At 52.7% G+C, this 16,964-nt stretch overlaps 1 protein-coding gene and 1 long non-coding RNA gene across 2 annotated transcripts in view; one reads left to right on the top strand and one right to left on the bottom strand.

The window, feature by feature from the left end:
- LOC138515534 (uncharacterized) overlaps positions 1-16,964 on the top strand; it is a 494,176-nt gene that overhangs the window by 233,123 nt on the left and 244,089 nt on the right. The window lies entirely within an intron of this gene.
- Positions 2,221-16,964, bottom strand: part of PGRMC2 (progesterone receptor membrane component 2) — a 187,512-nt gene continuing 172,768 nt past the window's right edge. The window contains exon 3 of the mRNA XM_069631094.1: positions 2,221-3,382. Within this exon, the coding sequence (XP_069487195.1) occupies positions 3,285-3,382 (98 nt within the window). The 3' untranslated portion in view covers positions 2,221-3,284. The remainder of the gene's footprint in view (positions 3,383-16,964) is intronic.

Genomic DNA, 16,964 nt, shown 5'->3' with positions numbered 1-16,964 from the left:
CTGGCATCGAGGATCGAGTCCCTGTCCATCGAACGTGGGGCCACACTGATCTTGTCTGCGGGCTCCGACTCCTGGAGAGCGGCCTGGGGGTGGAAGTCGTCTTCGTCCTCCGACGATCGAACTTCCGTTAGCTTAGGGAGCGAGGCACTCTTGGCAAGAGTGGATGATTGCCTGGAGTCATGCGGCGATCTCGATCGAGAACGCCCAGAGGACACCGATTGGGACCGTTCTCTATGTGCCTCTTTCCGAGAACTCGACGTCGTCGATTCTCGGTTGGACTTCGTGTGTTTTGTGTGAGTGGTGTGTGAAGCGCTTGTGTCGCCGGGGGTCTTCCCCATAGCCGCCCTGTCGGACGACCTTCCGAGGTCGGGGACTTGCGCTCGGCTGTCTTTAGACGCTGTAATGCCCTCGCCGTCCGAAAGCACGGCGTCGCTGCCATCGCTGAAGGCGCCCTCCGCTGCCATGGCCACCTGCCTGGCGTGGTGGGCCCAACGCTTCGTCGAACGGTCCTTAAGTGTCTTAGGTTTAAACCTACTAAACGCTCTGCAGTTCGCCTCGGGGTGCTCCCTCGGCAAGCAGAGATTGCATGTGGCGTGCCTGTCGACCCAAGGGTATTTGCGATTGCACTTGGGGCAGAATTGAAAAGGGGTACCCTCCATACGCACCTTGAGGCAGCGGGCTGGTAAGTGTAGGAAATGTATAAGATGTACCTATATACCAAGAGTGTAGAGTATGTCCAACCCCCCACTCTCCCTACTTGCAGGGCCGAGGCCAGAGGCCTTCCGAGGCCCAAATCCGTCGTGCAGCAGCCGACGGTCGAATTCTTCTCCAAGCCGGCGTCGAGTGTCGAAGTTAGACATTGGGGTGGGGAAAGGATGTAAATTTATCGATATTTTAGCAAAAGTATGGGTAAGGCCAGGGGACTCTGCAAAATGCTTCCGACCAGTATGGCGGAAAAGAACAATCTGAGGATCCTAGAGGCGTGAGGGATCTTGGGTACAGCGGACGTCACACTAGGGATAGTATTACTGGCACGCCCTGTGTCGACGCCCATTTTCGAGTTTCGAAAAACAAACTGTAATACTCCGCAGCTTCCACTAGATGTCGGCCTATGCACAGCACGTGATCAAAGCCTCAGAAGTATATATACACACCCCACCAAGAAAGTCATGGTGGGTTTAAAAAGGTTTGAAAAAACCCGAAATGTGAAAGTAGGAAAGTCCATTTGAGCCAAGTCACATTCCACAACACCACCTAGTAGCAAATGTCTGTCTTGGGTTGATTAAGCCAAGTATGAAGTAGCAGTGCCCTTTTGGACAAAGACCATTTTCTGGAGAAAAAGGATTGCATTTGAGCTAATTTGCCTACCCACAATGCTTGCGGTTCAGAGCTGGGGATGAACTTCCAGCGATGGCTACTAGATGGCATTGTGGAATGTGTGACTTGGCTCAAATGGACTTTCCTTGTCTAAGAGGGCAGTTGAAAGTCTGCCATGACAGCTACAAACCTGGTCTCTCCCTTATTAGGGATCATGATTGAAATATCCCCAATAAGGGTGAAACCATGTATGTAGTTGTCCTGGCAGCCAAATGTCTGTCTTGGGTTGATTAAGCTACGTATAAAGTAGCACTGCCCTCTTAGACAAAGAATTTCCTGGAGAAAAAGGTTTGCATGAGCTAATTTGCATACCCACAATGCCTTGCTGTTGTGGATCAGAACTGGAAGTGAACTTCCTGTGATGGCTGCTAGGTGGTGTGTGGAATGTGTGACCTGGCTCAAATGGACTTTCCTTTCACATTTCAGGTGAAAGGGGTTTTTCAACCTTTTTAAAACCACCATAACTTTCTTGGTGTGTGTATATATATTGTACATGCTTTATCACTGAACTGTTGGTCGCTATTCCCATGCTCAAGCCTGGCTGTGTCTCCACTCATCACTTTGCTACCATTGTATAGCACCTACTGCTGGAATTGCTCAGTTACTGTTGAAATTCTCCAACAGTGTGTTTGAAATAAAAAAAATATATATTTTCCAAATTAATACAAATAACTTTTACAACTTAAAATGCATGTTCTGAATTAAGTACTTCATGAAAACAAGTATGCTGCAAGTAAAACATTTATGACCTATTGACCCAGTTAAGTGTCAATTTACTACCTTTATTTTGTATGCCAACAGCTTCCATCGCAACACAAATAACTTTATCAACTGACAAGTACATTTGATTTATACATGCTTTATTAAAATGGTACTCATATTTACAATATCTGCAGAAACTTCCCAGCGCGCACGCTTTCTCACTCACTCACACACTTCTCTACACAGATGTGACGGTTAGACTCCCAAAGGTTTGGTAGCTTGAGGGGATTTTTTTTTTTTAAAAAGACAAAAATAAAGCATGGGGTGGGGGAATGCATTTGGCCATTTTATGCTAATTAGGCTTGTGTTAATTAACATATGGCAGTAACACTGAGTATTCCTTTTACAATATATATATACAGAATGACATTAAGGTTTTCCAGTCACAGAACAACCCACCTTCAGTCTCAATGTTGCTTGCAGTGACTAATACGCATTGGGGCTTTTCATTTGAACAATTCAAGTCTTTGAAAGTGTAATAAGGCACAATTAACTGATTTGATTTTGAGGAGGTCGGAGTGATACAGAAACTCCAGAATGAGGACTGACAGAATAGTTTGCTTTGATACAAGTCAGTTTGATATATTGGCCATCCTCCCAAACTGCAGCACACTCGAGATCTGAAGGAGTTGCCTGCAAGGTCTAGTAAAATCCATGTCAAAAACCAGCTTGTTTTTCACATTTTTTAACACCTGTTTTCAGCAGTACAAACTACACGTAATTAGTACAGGAAAATCAAATGTGTAACTCGATGCTGAGGGGAACGTAGTATACAGTATGAGGAAAAGCGCAACGTTTCTCCCAAAGAAAAATATCTTGCTTTGAAATCTCGCGAAACAGTTGATGAATTCACTTAAGTGTTACAATACATAGATTTTGTTGATTCCAACAATACATGTCGCTCTCCATTAGGTTGTTCCAAGACACTACAACTGTAATAGTGAACAAAAGGTTTGGCAGCATAAGTCTTAAATGCCAAGTATTAAAAATGTCCTTGTGCCTGTACAAATGCCGTACTTTCCTTATACAAAAACTTGTGAATAGTATGCAGCAGGCATCCTGTACCCAAAGACGTGGACTATATTCTGTGATGGGGGAACAAGGTTGCAGTTCCGAAGGCCCCAAACTTTGGTTATTTACAAAGTTCAATCTTGTTTTGCATGATCTTTAGTATCTTCCTCATCTGTGTATTCCGATGGTTCCTCCCCTGGTTTTAACAGCCGTCCTACGTAGTCGTATTTTTCTGAAAAAGAAAGGTAGGGGATATTTTATTCCTTGTAAAACATGGCCAAAGACTCATCAAGTAAAACATTTACTTGCTGTCTTGGGAGGATAGCTCAGTAGGCAACGTGCTCGCCTTGAAAGCGAGACGATACGGAGCACCACAGGTTCGATCCCTGGGTCCGTGCTTACAAACCTCTGGGTATTCAGCGCGTTATTAATAACCTATCATATCCCCTTTAAAGCATGGCCTCTTGCTTAATTTTATGCAATAGATCGTCCAATAGCCGTTACATAATGTAAAATCTGTTTGGACTACAACTAATATGCAGCTTCTAATGTGTTGCATTTTGTTAACACTTACTTTTCTGCATTAAAAAAACGTTTTGGTTAGGCATGGTGACATCACAACTGAGGTGTACCAACAGATTACAGAGCAGCAGTTCTCTCCTTTTCATATTACAGGTCAGTAGTCATGTCATTACTAGCTTGCAATGAAGTAATTTACAGGCTTTTGTATGGGTACTGCAGGCTGCCGCATAGTCTTGACTAGTAATTTGCGCATGATGAAACTACTATAGGCGATTGTTCGACGTGTTTAAAACCAAACGCTGGTCCTTTTAAATTTGATCGACTGTTTCTGTTATGGGCGTCACCAACACATGGCACCGATTCCTATCTACAACTCCGCCCCCCACCACCCCCCTCCCGTAACACACCCCCATCAGCATATTTCAAACTGATCATTTTAACCATGGCATCCCGTAGGCAATTGCCTAGTCCCAACAGAATCTACATGAAGCTTTACAAATCAAGTACAGAAGTCTGGGCTACTGAGTATTGTGTATGGACCCCACAAGGGTGGACTACAAATTATTTTTAAAAAAGGGGAGATCAATTTTACAATCTTAAATCAGTGTTCAATGGTGCTTCCAAGGTCTGTCAAAATAGGTTTACAACTGTCATTTTGCATACTCTACCTGTTGGGTTGGACATTCAATATGGGTTGATGCAGGGGTTGCCAAATGGTCGCTCGATTGTGAGCCACCAGTAACGTGCCTGAGCTTTTAAAGTCGATCGTGTTGACCTTCAGAAAAAAAAAATTATGCAAGCAAGTGCTCTGACCAATCACAGGTCTGCAAGTTTCTAAAGCACATAGAATGAGTCCTGTGATTGGCCAGAGCAAGTTCATTGCTGAAAGCTGTGCCATTGCCCACAGTGATTTCCCTTTGTGCTCAGAGGTTAGGCTGGGCTTTCTCGTTTAAAAGCACCATGGCGCACAGTGTTTGGATCTCGCCTGCGTGGGTCCGCCCACGCCTCCGATAATTAAGAAGAAGTGTTTGGATCTTGGAGCTGCTGGGGCTTGGATTTTATCAGGACAGTGGCTGGCTTGCTGACTGAAGCTGCGCACGAGGTGGGGTCGTGTCGGAAGAGGCGATTATTGTTCGTGCCGAGCTACTCCGGACCATCCTCTCACGCGAGCACAGCTGTTTGCGCTGTTGGAGGGGCAGGCAGCAACTCTGCAGAAAGGTGCCCAGGGCGAAACTGAGGCATGGATGGCAGGGCTCCGGCGAGCAAGCCCTCTCTGGACTTTCTCGCCATAGCCCTGCCGTTTCGAAGAGTACCTTGTATGACTGAAAGCCCAGTACGAGACATTAAGCAAACAGCTAAAAGCCTATGTTACACCTGGGCTCATGTCACCGGAACTACATTTGGAGATGGCAGGGCCCTGGGAGCAAGCCCTGCTCCTTTCCCAAGTGTGGCAGGCTAAAACGGTGTCCATGTGAAAGTCACACGGACAGTTTCCTCCTTGCCCTGGCAGTTTCACCTCTGGGAGAGAGGATACGAACAGAACGGCAATGCGAGTGTTCCCTGCAACCAAAGAAACGCTTTTGCTGATATACAGATGGATGTCGATGGAAAATTGCATTTTCATTGTGTTTTCTAGTTCAATATGTTCCTGTGATCTCCCAAAACCGTCCGAGTTGGGCATTTCTGGGCACTTCGAGCCTTGTAGCAGACAAAAAACACTTCCTCTTAAGACTAAGATGATTGGGTGTACGAACTGTGCTGGTGTAATCATTTATGTTGCCTCAAGCAAGGTGCCATCGTGGAGACAGCTGTTCTCCTGGGATGGGGGACAGACTACGTTTTTGGGAACAATAAAGCATCCACTGCGGCCCTGGGAGTTGCTTAGAAATTAAATGCCTTATTGCAGCACTGACCTGCCTAGGAAGGCCTGTAAACCACATGTATCAGCTGACAATTGTCTCAAGCACCAATCAAAGCGTGGCTCACAGTTGCTAATTTCAATTCATTCTATTTGTGATACTGTTAAAGTACCTAAGGGGTTATTTTATTTTTAAATAAAATGTGATGTTCATTGTGCATTTTGAACAGTACATTTCCTGAAACACTGGGCAAAGCTGGCAAAAAATACTAGCCACATTGTGAAGTAAGGAACAAGTTACTTACCTGTAACTGTTCTCCAGCATGGATCTGGCATGGAGTCACATGCTTATGAATTTTCCCCGTCGTCAGGCTGGGAATACTCGGTAAAGAAAAAAAATCAGTATCCGTTTCGTTTCTGATCTGTATTTCTTAGTAGTAACCAATCACTGATCTCTGGGTCATACTGCCCCCAGCCAATGACTGCCCTATCCCTAAGCCCCGCCTCTGGCAGCCATCCGTCGCAGCCATTGCCCGAGCCCCAGGATAGCTCGGCGGCCATTTTGTTGGCAATCCAATCCTTATGTACCGAGATAAGGACGAGATTACCACGCGCCCAGAAGGAGGAGCCAGAACCATGCCCGTCGGGAAGCCCTCCGAACAAGCAGAGGCCCTTCGTGCCTGCGAGATCGGTGGACCCCTCATCCCCCTTGCCGGACCCTAGAGAGGATACGGCGACGGATACAGCGACTGGGACGGACAACGGCAGCGATGACACAGCAGACATCCCATCACCCCCCAACCCCTGCCCCCCCCGCGGGCGTCTCCAGCCGACGAGGTTGATTCTTTCCACGCCATGATAACCAGGGCATCCGAGCTCTTCCAGCTCTGCCCTGAAGAACAGAAAGAGGGGTTTCTGTACCAACGAGAGGCCAAGAGGAAGACTATCCTCGCGGTGCCTTTACTCGACGACATCTGGGATGAGGGGCTTGCTGTCCTCAAGAACCCTGCCACGACACCCGCCAAGAGGGACGGGTACGAGAAGAAGTACAGAGTCCCTGATGCAGCTTCCTTGTGCCTCAGGGCCCAGCCCACGCCGGACTCTGTCGTCTCGGCAGCGGCTAAGAAGGCGGCAGCGGGCACGGCGGCTTCAACTTCCACTTCCCCGCCGGACAGCGAGGGCAAGAAGTTGGACTCTATGGGACGAGTCATTTCGTCAGCGGCGACGACGATTAAGGTGGCCAATGCCTTAGCGATTGTGGCCCGCTACGACAGGGAGCTCTGGTTCAAGATACCTCCCCTGCTATATTTCCTGCCCTCGCATTCCTCCCATGGCCAGGAAGGAGAATCACGTCCCTCAACTGCTGTTGGAAATAAAGGCGATGCTCCAGAAAGGTGCCATCGAGCTCGTCCCCAGGAGGCTCCGGGGCTCCGGAGTGTACTCGAGGTACTTCCTCGTCAGAAAGAAGACCGGCGGTTGGCGCCCCATCCTGGACCTGCGTCGGTTAAACAAATACATCAAGGTGCAGAAATTCAGGATGGTCACCCTCCAGCACGTGCTGGGACAGCTGGAGGAAGGCGACTTCCTATCGGCGTTGGACCTGGAGGATGCTTACTTCCCCATCCTAAAGGCACAGGAAGTTACTCAGGTTCGTGGTTCAGGGACGCCACTACCAATTCAGAGCCCTACCGTTCGGATTAAAGTCGGCACCCAGGGTTTTCACCAATTGCCTGGCACCAGTGGCAGCGTGGCTGCGCCTGCAGGGCATCCAGGTCTACCCCTACCTGGACGACTGGCTAATCCGGGCAAGGTCAAGGGAACTCGCCGATCATACGGCGAGGACCGTCCGGTTGCTCACAGAGCTGGGGTTCGCCATCAACTACCCCAAATCCCACCTGGTTCCATTGCAAGTAGCACTGTTTTTGGGGGTGAAGCTTGATACGGTGGAGCAATTGGCCTCCCCTTCAGAGGAGAGGACCAAGACCATCCTGGGCAAGGTGCAGCGCCTGTTAGCCACGGACGTGGCCAGGGTGAGGTCCATCAAGTCCCTTCTCGGGATGATGTCCCCATGCATCTACCTTGTGCCCCTTTGCAGACTTCGGATGCGTCCGCTACAGGAGTTCGACGCCCGCTGGTTTCAGGCGAGGGGCTGCTTCGAAGACAGGATCCCTCTCGACGAGGAGTTCCGTTGGGCGATCCTATGGTGGGGCATCCGGGCTCACCTCACTACAGGCACAGACTTTCAAACCCCAGCGTTTCAGGAGACTGACTATGGACGCCCCTCTGGAGGGTTGGGGGCCCACACCGGAGATCTCCACGCAAGAGGCCTTTGGCTCCCGGAGGAGAGGTCTCTTCACATCAACATCTTGGAGCGCCGAGCAGTGTTCTGGGCGCTCAAGTTGTTCCTCCCGTCCCTCAAGGACAAAGTGGTGAGGATCTTCACCGACAACACCACCACGATGTTCTACATACGGAAGCAGGTGGGCACCAGATCCCCAGCCCTATCCAAGGAGGCCCAGGATCTGTGGGACTGGGCCGTCGCCCAGGGGATGTTTCTGGTTCTGGCAGGAATAAAAAACACCATCGCCGACTCACTTAGCAGGGAGCTGCGCTCGTGCCACGAGTGGGAACTGCGCCAGGATCAAGTGGACGACTCTTCCAACGATGGGGCAAACCCCAGATCGACCTGTTTGCGACGGCGACGAACTCCAAGTGCCAGAGGTTCGCCAGCAGGCTCCCACAGCCGAGGAGCATAGGCGATGCTTTCTCGTTCCCTTGGGACGGCCTGTTTCTATACGCGTTTCCTCCGTTGCCATTACTGCTCCGCCTCCTCAACCAGCTCAAGAAGTCCAGGTGCAGGATGATCCTCGTCGCACCGGCGTGGCCGAGGCAGATCTGGTTCCCGGACCTTCTGGACTTGTCAACGTCCCCGCCAGTCAGGCTGCCGGCGGACGCGGATCTTCTCTCCAGAGAAGGAGGCGCCATTCCCCACCACGACCCACAGTTGCTGAACTTGCAGGCCTGGCTCCTGCAGCATTAGAGTTTGGAGGGTACGATATCCCGGCTGATTGCAGAGAGGTTCTTGCAAAGGCCAGGGACGTCCTCAACTCTCAAGTGTTACGGTCATAAATGGAAGAGGTTCGCTGTCTGGTACCGTGCACAGAAGATTAACCCTCTGCGAATTACGGCCCCTCAAATGCCGCCGTACCTGCTGTCGCTGGCCAAGGCTGGACTGGCTCACGCCTCCATAAAAATAAATCTGGCTGCCATCTCACGATATACCAGGACGATGGGACGGGCATCCTTGTGGTCTCATCACCTGGTGAAGGAATTTATGAAGGGACTATTCTGATCATTCCCGACAGTGAAGGCTACTGCCCCGGCGTGGGAGCTTAATGTGCTGACCAGGCTCATGGGGAGGGGGGGGGGGGCATTCAAGCCTATGCATTCGCGCCTTTGAAGTTCCTATCATGGAAGACAGTGTTCCTCGTGGCCATCACCTCTGCACGAGGAGTGGGAGAGATTCAGGCCCTATCTTGCAAGCCTCCATACTTGACTTTTCATGACACGAGGGTGGTGCTGAGGACGCACCCCTCCTTCATGCCCAAGGTGCCGGAATTCCACCTCAATGAGCCCTTGGTGTTACCAGTTTTCTTTCCGTCGCCTTTGACTCCGGCCGAGAGGACTTTGCACTCGCTGGATGTAGCTAGAGCGCTGAAGTTCTACGTGGACCACACAAAGAGTTTTCGGAAGACGTCACAACTGTTTGTGAACTTTGGGTCTGTGAATCAAGGGAAGGCTCTCTCGAAGACTTGCATTTCCAGATGGCTCTCCGGCTGCATCATGCATTGTCACCGGTTGGCGAACCTACCGCTGCCTGGCCATCCGAGAGCCCATTCGACCAGAGCGATCGCTGCTACCACTGCGTTCCTGTCTGGTGTTCCCCTGCTGGACATCTGCAGGGCTGCTACGTGGAGGTCGACGCACACCTTCACAAGATTCTACTACGTCGATCGGGACTCCAGGGTCAGCCAAGCAGTGCTGTGCAACCTGTTCGCTTAAGGTGAGCCTTGTGAGGAGGTAAGAGATGCTTAATGTTGAGTTGTTGTACTGCTTAATGTTGAGCCTGTTGCCACCTCCCGTGGTTGTGCATGTGTATACTGCTATGTATTCTTTTATTCATAAGCATGTGAATCCATGCCAGACTCCATGCTGGAGAAGGAACAAGTTACTTACCTGTAACTGTTCTCCAGCATGGGTCTGGCATGGATTCACATGCTCATGAATATTCCCCGTCGTCAGGCTGGGAATCCTCGGTAAAGAAAAATCAGTATCAGTTTCGTTTCTGATCTGTCTTTCGTAGTAGTAACCAATCACTGATCTCTGCGTCATACTGACCACAGCCAATGACTGCCATCTCCCTAAGCCCCGCCTCTGGCAGCCATCTTCAGATTTGGTAGCACGTGACGTGGCAGTATGACCAAGTGAAGAGCCGCAGAGGGGAGGGAGGGTTCGCATGTGAATCCATGCCAGACCCATGCTGGAGAACAACAGTTACAGGTAAGTAACTTGTTCCTTCTCCAGCATGGGGTCTGGCATGGCTTCACATGCTCATGAATAAACAAATACATAGCAGTACACACATGCACAACCACGGGAGGTGGCAAAGGCTCAACATTAAGCATTACATCCAAAACTTAACATTAAGCAATTCTACCTCCTCACCAGGCCCACCTTAGGCGAACAGGTTGCGCAGCACTGCTTGGCCGACCCTGGACTCCTCCCTGGAATCCCGATCGACGCAGTAGAATTTCGTGAAGGTGTGAGTCGACCTCCACGTAGCAGCCCTGCAGATGTCCAGCAAGGGCACACCAGATAGGAACGCCGTGGTAGCTGCGATCGCTCTGGTGGAATGGGCTCTCGGACGGCCAGGCAGCGGTCGGTTTGCCAACCGATGACAGTACATGATACAGCCGGAGAGCCATCTGGAAATGGAAGCCTTCGAGAGAGGCTTCCCCTGATTGACAGGTCCAAAGTTCACAAAAAGTTGTGACGTCTTCCGAAAACTCTTCGTGCGGTCCACGTAGAACTTCAGCGCTCTAGCCACATCCAGCAAGTGCAAAGTCCTTTCAGCCGGCAACGGGAAGAAAAACCAAGGGCTTGTTGAGGTGGAAGTCCGACGGCACCTTGGGCATGAAGGAGGGGTGCGTCCTGAGCACTACCCTCGTGTCGTGAAAAGTCAAGTACGGGGGCTTGCAGGAAAGGGCCTGGATCTCTCCCACCCGTCGTGCGGAGGTGATGGCCACAAAAAAGGCTGTTTTCCACGACAAGAACTTCAACGGAGCTGAGTGCAGAGGCTCGAACGGAGGTCCCATGAGCTTGGTCAGCACCACGTTGAGCTCCCACGCCGGGGCCGGGGCCTTCACCGGCGGGAACGATCTGAACAGTCCCTTCATGAATTCTTTCACCAGACGATGAGACCACAAAGACGTCAGTCCCGTGGTTCTGGTGTATCGGGAGATCGCAGCAAGATAAATCTTGATGGAAGCGTGCGCCAGCCCAGCCTTGGCCAGCGTCAGCAGGTACGGCAGTACTTGGAGGAGCCGTAATCCGTAGAGGGTTAATCTTCTGTGCGTGGCACCAGACAGAGAACCTCTTCCATTTGTGTCTGTAGCATTTAAGAGTTGAGGACGCCCTGGCCTTTGCAAGAACCTCTCTGCAGTCGGCCGGTATGTCGTAAGCTCCAAACTCTAACGCTGCAGGAGCCAGGCCTGCAAGTTCAGCGACTTCGGGTCGTGATCGAGGATGGCGCCTCCTTCCCTGGAGAGAAGATCCGCGTCCACTGGCAGCTTGATTGGCGGGGACGCTGACAAGTCCAGAAGGTCCGGGAACCATATCTGCCTCGGCCACGCAGGTGCGACAAGGATCATCCTGCACCGTGACCTCTTGAGCTGGTTGATGAGCCGGATCAGCAGCGGCAATGGAGGGAACGCATATAGGAACGAGAAAGCATCGCCCATGCTCCTCGGCTGGGGAAACCTGCTGACGAACCTCCGGCACTTGGAGTTTGTCACCGTCGCGAACAGATCGATCTGGGGTGTGCCCCACCGTCGGAAGAGGCGGTCCACTAGATCCTGTCATAGTTCCCACTCGTGGCACGAGCGCAGCTCCCTGCTGAGCGAGTCGGCGATGGTGTTTTTTATCCCTGCCAGATGAAACGGCACCAGAAACATCCCTTAGGCAACGGCCCAATGCCACAGATCCCGAGCCTCCTTGGACAGGACTGGGGATCTGGTACCGCCCTGCTTCCTGATGTAGAACATGGTGGTGGTGTTGTCGGTGAAGATCCTCACCACCTTGCCCTTGAGGGACGGAAGAAAGGACCTGAGGGCCCAAAACACTGCACAGAGTTCCAGGACATTGATATGGAGGGACTTCTCCATCGGCAGCCAAAGGCCCCTCGCGTGCAGATTTTCAGTGTGCGCTCCCCCACCCTTCCAGGGAGGCATTCGTGGTCACGGTCTTCTGGTGGTCCGGAAGTCCATGCCCACTGTCAGATGCGCGCAGGTGCCACACCACCGGATCGCTCGTCGGAAGCTCTCGTCGAGTGTGATCCTGTCCTCGAAGCTGCCCGTCTGGATCCAGCGAGCGTCCAGGAACTCCTGTAACAGGCGCATCCGAAGCCTGCACAGGCGGATGAGATAAATGCAAGAAGACATCATTCCGAGGAGGGACTTGATGGACCTCACCCTGGCCGCGTCTGCAACCAGCATCCGCTGCACCTTGCCCAAGATGGCCCTCGTCCTTTCCTCCGACGGAGAGGCCAGAAGCGCCACTGTGTCGAGCTTCGCTCCCAGAAACAGTGCGTCTTGAGCGGGCACCAGGTGGGACTTGGCGTAGTTTATGGAGAATCCCAGGTCCGTGAGTAGTTGGATGGTCCTCGCCGTGTGCTCCACGGCGAGCTCCTTTGTCTTTGCTCGGATGAGCCAGTCGTCCAGGTAGGGGTAGACGTGGATCCCCTCCAGGCGCAGCCGCGCCGCCACCAGTGCGAGGCACTTGGTGAACACCCTGGGTGCCGACCTCAATCCGAAGGGAAGGGCTCTGAACTGGTAGTGACGCCCTTGGACCACGAATCTGAGAAACATTCGGTGTCCCTTTAGGATGGGGATATGGAAGTAGGCATCCTCCAAATCCAACGACGACAGGAAATCGCCCTCCTCCAGTTGACCCAGGACGTGCTGGAGGGTGACCATCCGAACTTCTGTGCCTTGATGAATTTGTTCAGTCGTCGTAGGTCCAGGATGGGACGCCATCCTCCCGTCTTCTTCACGAGGAAGTATCTTGAGTAAACTCAAGAGCCCCGAAGCCTCTTTGGGACGAGCTCGATGGTGCCTTTGAGCATCGCCTTTACCTCCAAGAGAAGTTGAGGGACGTGATGTTCCTTCCTGGCCACGGGGGGACGCGCGGGCACTTCTTTAGAAACTCGAGCGCGTGACCCTGGGCCAGGGCGTCCAGCACCCAACGGTCGGTGGAGATGGACTCCCACACGCTGACGAAGTTCGCCAGCCGGCCTCCCACCAGGGTGCTTCGGTGGGGGCCCGACCCCACGGCCGGTTCAGTCCTGCTTCGACGAGGCTTTGCCGCCTTGTCCTCCTTGGCGACGACGGCGGGGTCCGCCCGACTTGCCTCGTCCCCTGTAGGCTTCCTGTGACGACGAACGGGCCGCTTGACGATAGGTGGAAAATCCGCCGCCGGAACCTTTGGAGGCACCCTGCTTGCCTCCGCCGCTCCGAAAGGGCGGCCGTCGTTGCTGGAGAACACCAAGAGCCCGGGCCGTCTCCGTTTCCGTCTTGATGGCTTGTAGGGAATCGTCCACTGTTTTCCCAAACAGGTTTCTCCCGTTGAACGGTATGTCCAAGACTCTGGTCTGCATGTCCTGACGGAAGTCAGTTGCCTTGAGCCATCCACGCCGTCTAAGGCACACGCCGTTGCCCAACTGGCGAAATCCAGTGTCAGCAATGTCCGTCGCTATCGTAATGGCATGGTCCGACGCCACTTCTCCTTCCTGCAAGATCTCTAGGGCCTCCGCCCTCTTGTCTGGTAGGAAATCCAGCAGGGGGGCGATTTTGTACCACAACTCCCTGTCGTAGCGGGCTACGATAGCCAAGGTGTTAAAAACCTTAATCGTCGTTGCTGCCGATGAGATGACTCTGCGTCCCATCGTATCCAACTTCTTTCCCTCGCCGTCCGGCGGGGAGGTTGACGTAGAGGCCGAGGCCCGCCCTGCTTTCTTCCTGGCCGCCGCGGAGACGACCGAGTCCGGGGTCGGCTGTGCCCGAAGGCACAAGGGGGCCGCGTCCGGGACCCGGTACTTCTTCTCGTACCGATCACTTCTCGCAGGCGTTGTGGATGGGTTCTTGAGGAGGGCGAGACCCTCATCCCAGATATCATCCAGTAGAGGTACAGCGAGGACAGTCTTCCTCTTGGTCTCGCGCCGTTGATAAAGGAAACCTTCCTTCTCTTCCGGGCAGAGCTGGAAAAGCTTGGATGCCCTGGCGATCATGGCATGAAACGATCCAATCTAGTCGGGCGGGGAAGCCCGGGGAGGAGGGGACGACGGGAGATCCTCGTCGTAAACCTCGTCGTCTGTGCCCGTCGCGGCCGTGTCAGTCCCTGTATCATCCCCACGGGTCGTGGACGGGGAGGAGGGCTGAGCAGGGCGCGATGGTTGAAAAGGAGGTGGAGGATGAATCCTTCTCTTAGGAGGGCTCCCAGAAGGGCCTGGCTCCGGGTCCCCCGTCGGGAGAGGTTCCTCCGTTGGTGGTAACGGCAATCTCGTCCTTATCTCCGAGCATAAGGACTGTATAGCCAACATAATGGCCGCCGAGTTGTCTTGCAGCACTGGTTGAGGGGAGTCCGACGGGCGGTCAGGAGCCCCGTCGGCACCCTCGACGTTCGTCGTCTCCTACGTCGGGGTCCCTCCCGATGGGCTGGTCTTCTTCCACACCAACGCCGTGGCTTAAGACTTCGATCAGCTCCTCAGAGGTTGAGGCTGAATCCACGACAACCTCCTGCCCCCCCCTTTTTCTTCTCCGTCGGAGGTTTCACGGGGGTCCTGTCGATGGGCATGAAAGAGGACTCCCTCCGCGGTGGCAGGGAGACCCTGGGCCCCGAGGTCGCCACCACTGGCATAGCCTCCACAGGCTGAGCCAGGGCCGCCGCGACTGTCTCGATAGAGGCCTTGGCCGGATGGATTAAGGCTTTCACCACCTTAGGTGCGTTCACCGCCTTCTCCTTGGGGGGGGATGATGGGGCCTTCGAGCTCGACCGGGGTCTCTCCAGGAGCTTCGCCGGGTGCTCTGCCTTCCTCTTATCCGAGCCAGAGCGTTGGCTCGTGGTTGATGGCACCCGTAGAGCCTGACCGTTCGGCGCTCTTGGTGCCAGCGGACTCGCGGTGCTTGGTCTTCTGTTGGACCCCCGTCGCCGGGGCGCCCTCAAAGGTCTTAGAAGACCGCTCTGACTTCTTCTCGCCTGACGGGCTCTTCCCTTACAGCCAGTTGGCGAGACACAGATGGCGGTCCTTCATGGTCCGCTCCGACATATTGCCGCAAAACGCACAGTCCTTCTCCACGTGCGTCTTGTCCTCATGCAGGCAGAAGAGGCAAAGGGAGTGTTTGTCCTCCTTAAAGACATTCTGAAGCTGGCATCCAGGGCAGACCCTCAACAGCTTTCCGGGCGTCGAGCTTCCCTTCTCCTGGGCCATGATCGTGATGGGCCTGAGAAACTTCTGGAGTCCTCCAAAAGCGTGGCTCGATGAAATCTTCACGGTTGAGGGGCGTAGAAGAATCCGACACGGGTCCCCGTTGATCGGATAAAGTAACGGTGGAGCTTGAGGCTCTTTTGACCGAAAAAGAGCAATTTTCCTAGGGAAAAACGTGAAAAAAGCACTAAAGCTCGAGAGCAATAGCACGAGGATTCCAACACTTGAACGTACGGTAAAAATCTGAAGATGGCTGCGAGAGGCAGGGCTTAGGGAGATGGCAGTCATTGGCTGTGGTCAGTATGACGCAGAGATCAGTGATTGGTTACTACTACGAAAGACAGATCAGAAACGAAACTGATACTGATTTTTCTTTACCGAGGATTCCCAGCCCGACGACGGGGAATATTCATGAGCATGTGAATCCATACCAGACCCCATGCTGGAGAATGGCAGGAACCACTCTGAGACTGAGATTTCCCCGCCCCCCCCTGGATTTACGCTGATGCAGTGTCGCCCCTCGAGTCGTCGGTCGAAAGCCCAGCAGATTTCGACTTGTGGGGCTTAGACACCCTACCTACCGTTAATTTCTTCTTCCGTTTCCACAAGGCCTTCGATGTCAGGGACTGGCATTCATTGCCGTCGTCGGTGGCGTGGCTTTCGCCTAGTCACCAGAGGCAGACATTCTGCGGGCCCGTGATGGACATCTTCGAACCGCAGTCCTGACACTTTAAATCCTGACTTTGGGGCAGAAGACTAAGACATCGTAGTAGAAGAACCGAGCGTGCCGAGATTCTGAGTAAACAGGTTTGCGGAAAAAACAGAACTGAGGCTACGGGTGCCGTGCGTCCTATATATAACATCCGGTGACGTCGACCCTCGATAAACACATCGACGCAGGATGCCTTTGCCGAAAAAAATTCCGAAGCAGCACAGATGTGGTCATTACCTGTCAAAGATGTGGAATATGTTGGAGGACACAATCCCCTCGAAGAACAAGTTTATGGGAACTTATACTGCACTAGAGAGGGCTCAAACTTCGATTAGAAAAGTCTTCCTAGGAAAGGTTTTCGCAGGGGCCAGTCAATATAGAGGCCGCTCGACTGGCCGGTACAATTCAAAAAGGCGGCCCCAAAGTCTGAGAGCCCAATACTGGGAGACGCGCTAGCAAGACGCCTTCTTTCCCAACAGAAGTAGAGCATTTAGGGGCTGTAGAGGATACATCAGACACCAGAACAATACCACAGGTGAGCGCAGAACGACATATCCCCTTGTAGGGGGTAGAACCTTGCTTTTCATATGCAATTGGCGCAAGCTATCAGCAGACGCTTGGGTTCTACAGACTGCGCAAGGCTTCCATCTAGAGAGTTCGTAGAGACTCCAGCGCAGCAAAGCCCACCTCCGCGCATGTACAGCTCGCAAGCAGAGGCTATGCTATTATATGACAATGCATTACTTACCGTAAAAGCATTTCTGATGGTTGTATCTGCTTAGATTCACATGCTGTGCATAGGTCCGACATCCAGTGGTCACTGCGGAGTATTGCATTTTGTTTTTCGTAGTCGAAAAAGGGGACGTCGACAAGGCGTGTCTGTAACACTATCCCTATAGTGACGTGCGTTGTACCCACAATCCCTCACGCGTCGAGGTCCCTCTGTTTGTATTTTTCTGCCC

This window comes from Ambystoma mexicanum, chromosome 6q (assembly GCF_040938575.1).
Source record: "Ambystoma mexicanum isolate Mex_15411 chromosome 6q, UKY_AmexF1_1, whole genome shotgun sequence".
NCBI classification, from domain to species: domain Eukaryota; kingdom Metazoa; phylum Chordata; class Amphibia; order Caudata; family Ambystomatidae; genus Ambystoma; species Ambystoma mexicanum.
The sequence above is the reverse complement of the archived record's forward strand: the minus strand, read 5'-3'. Positions and strand labels throughout refer to the sequence as shown.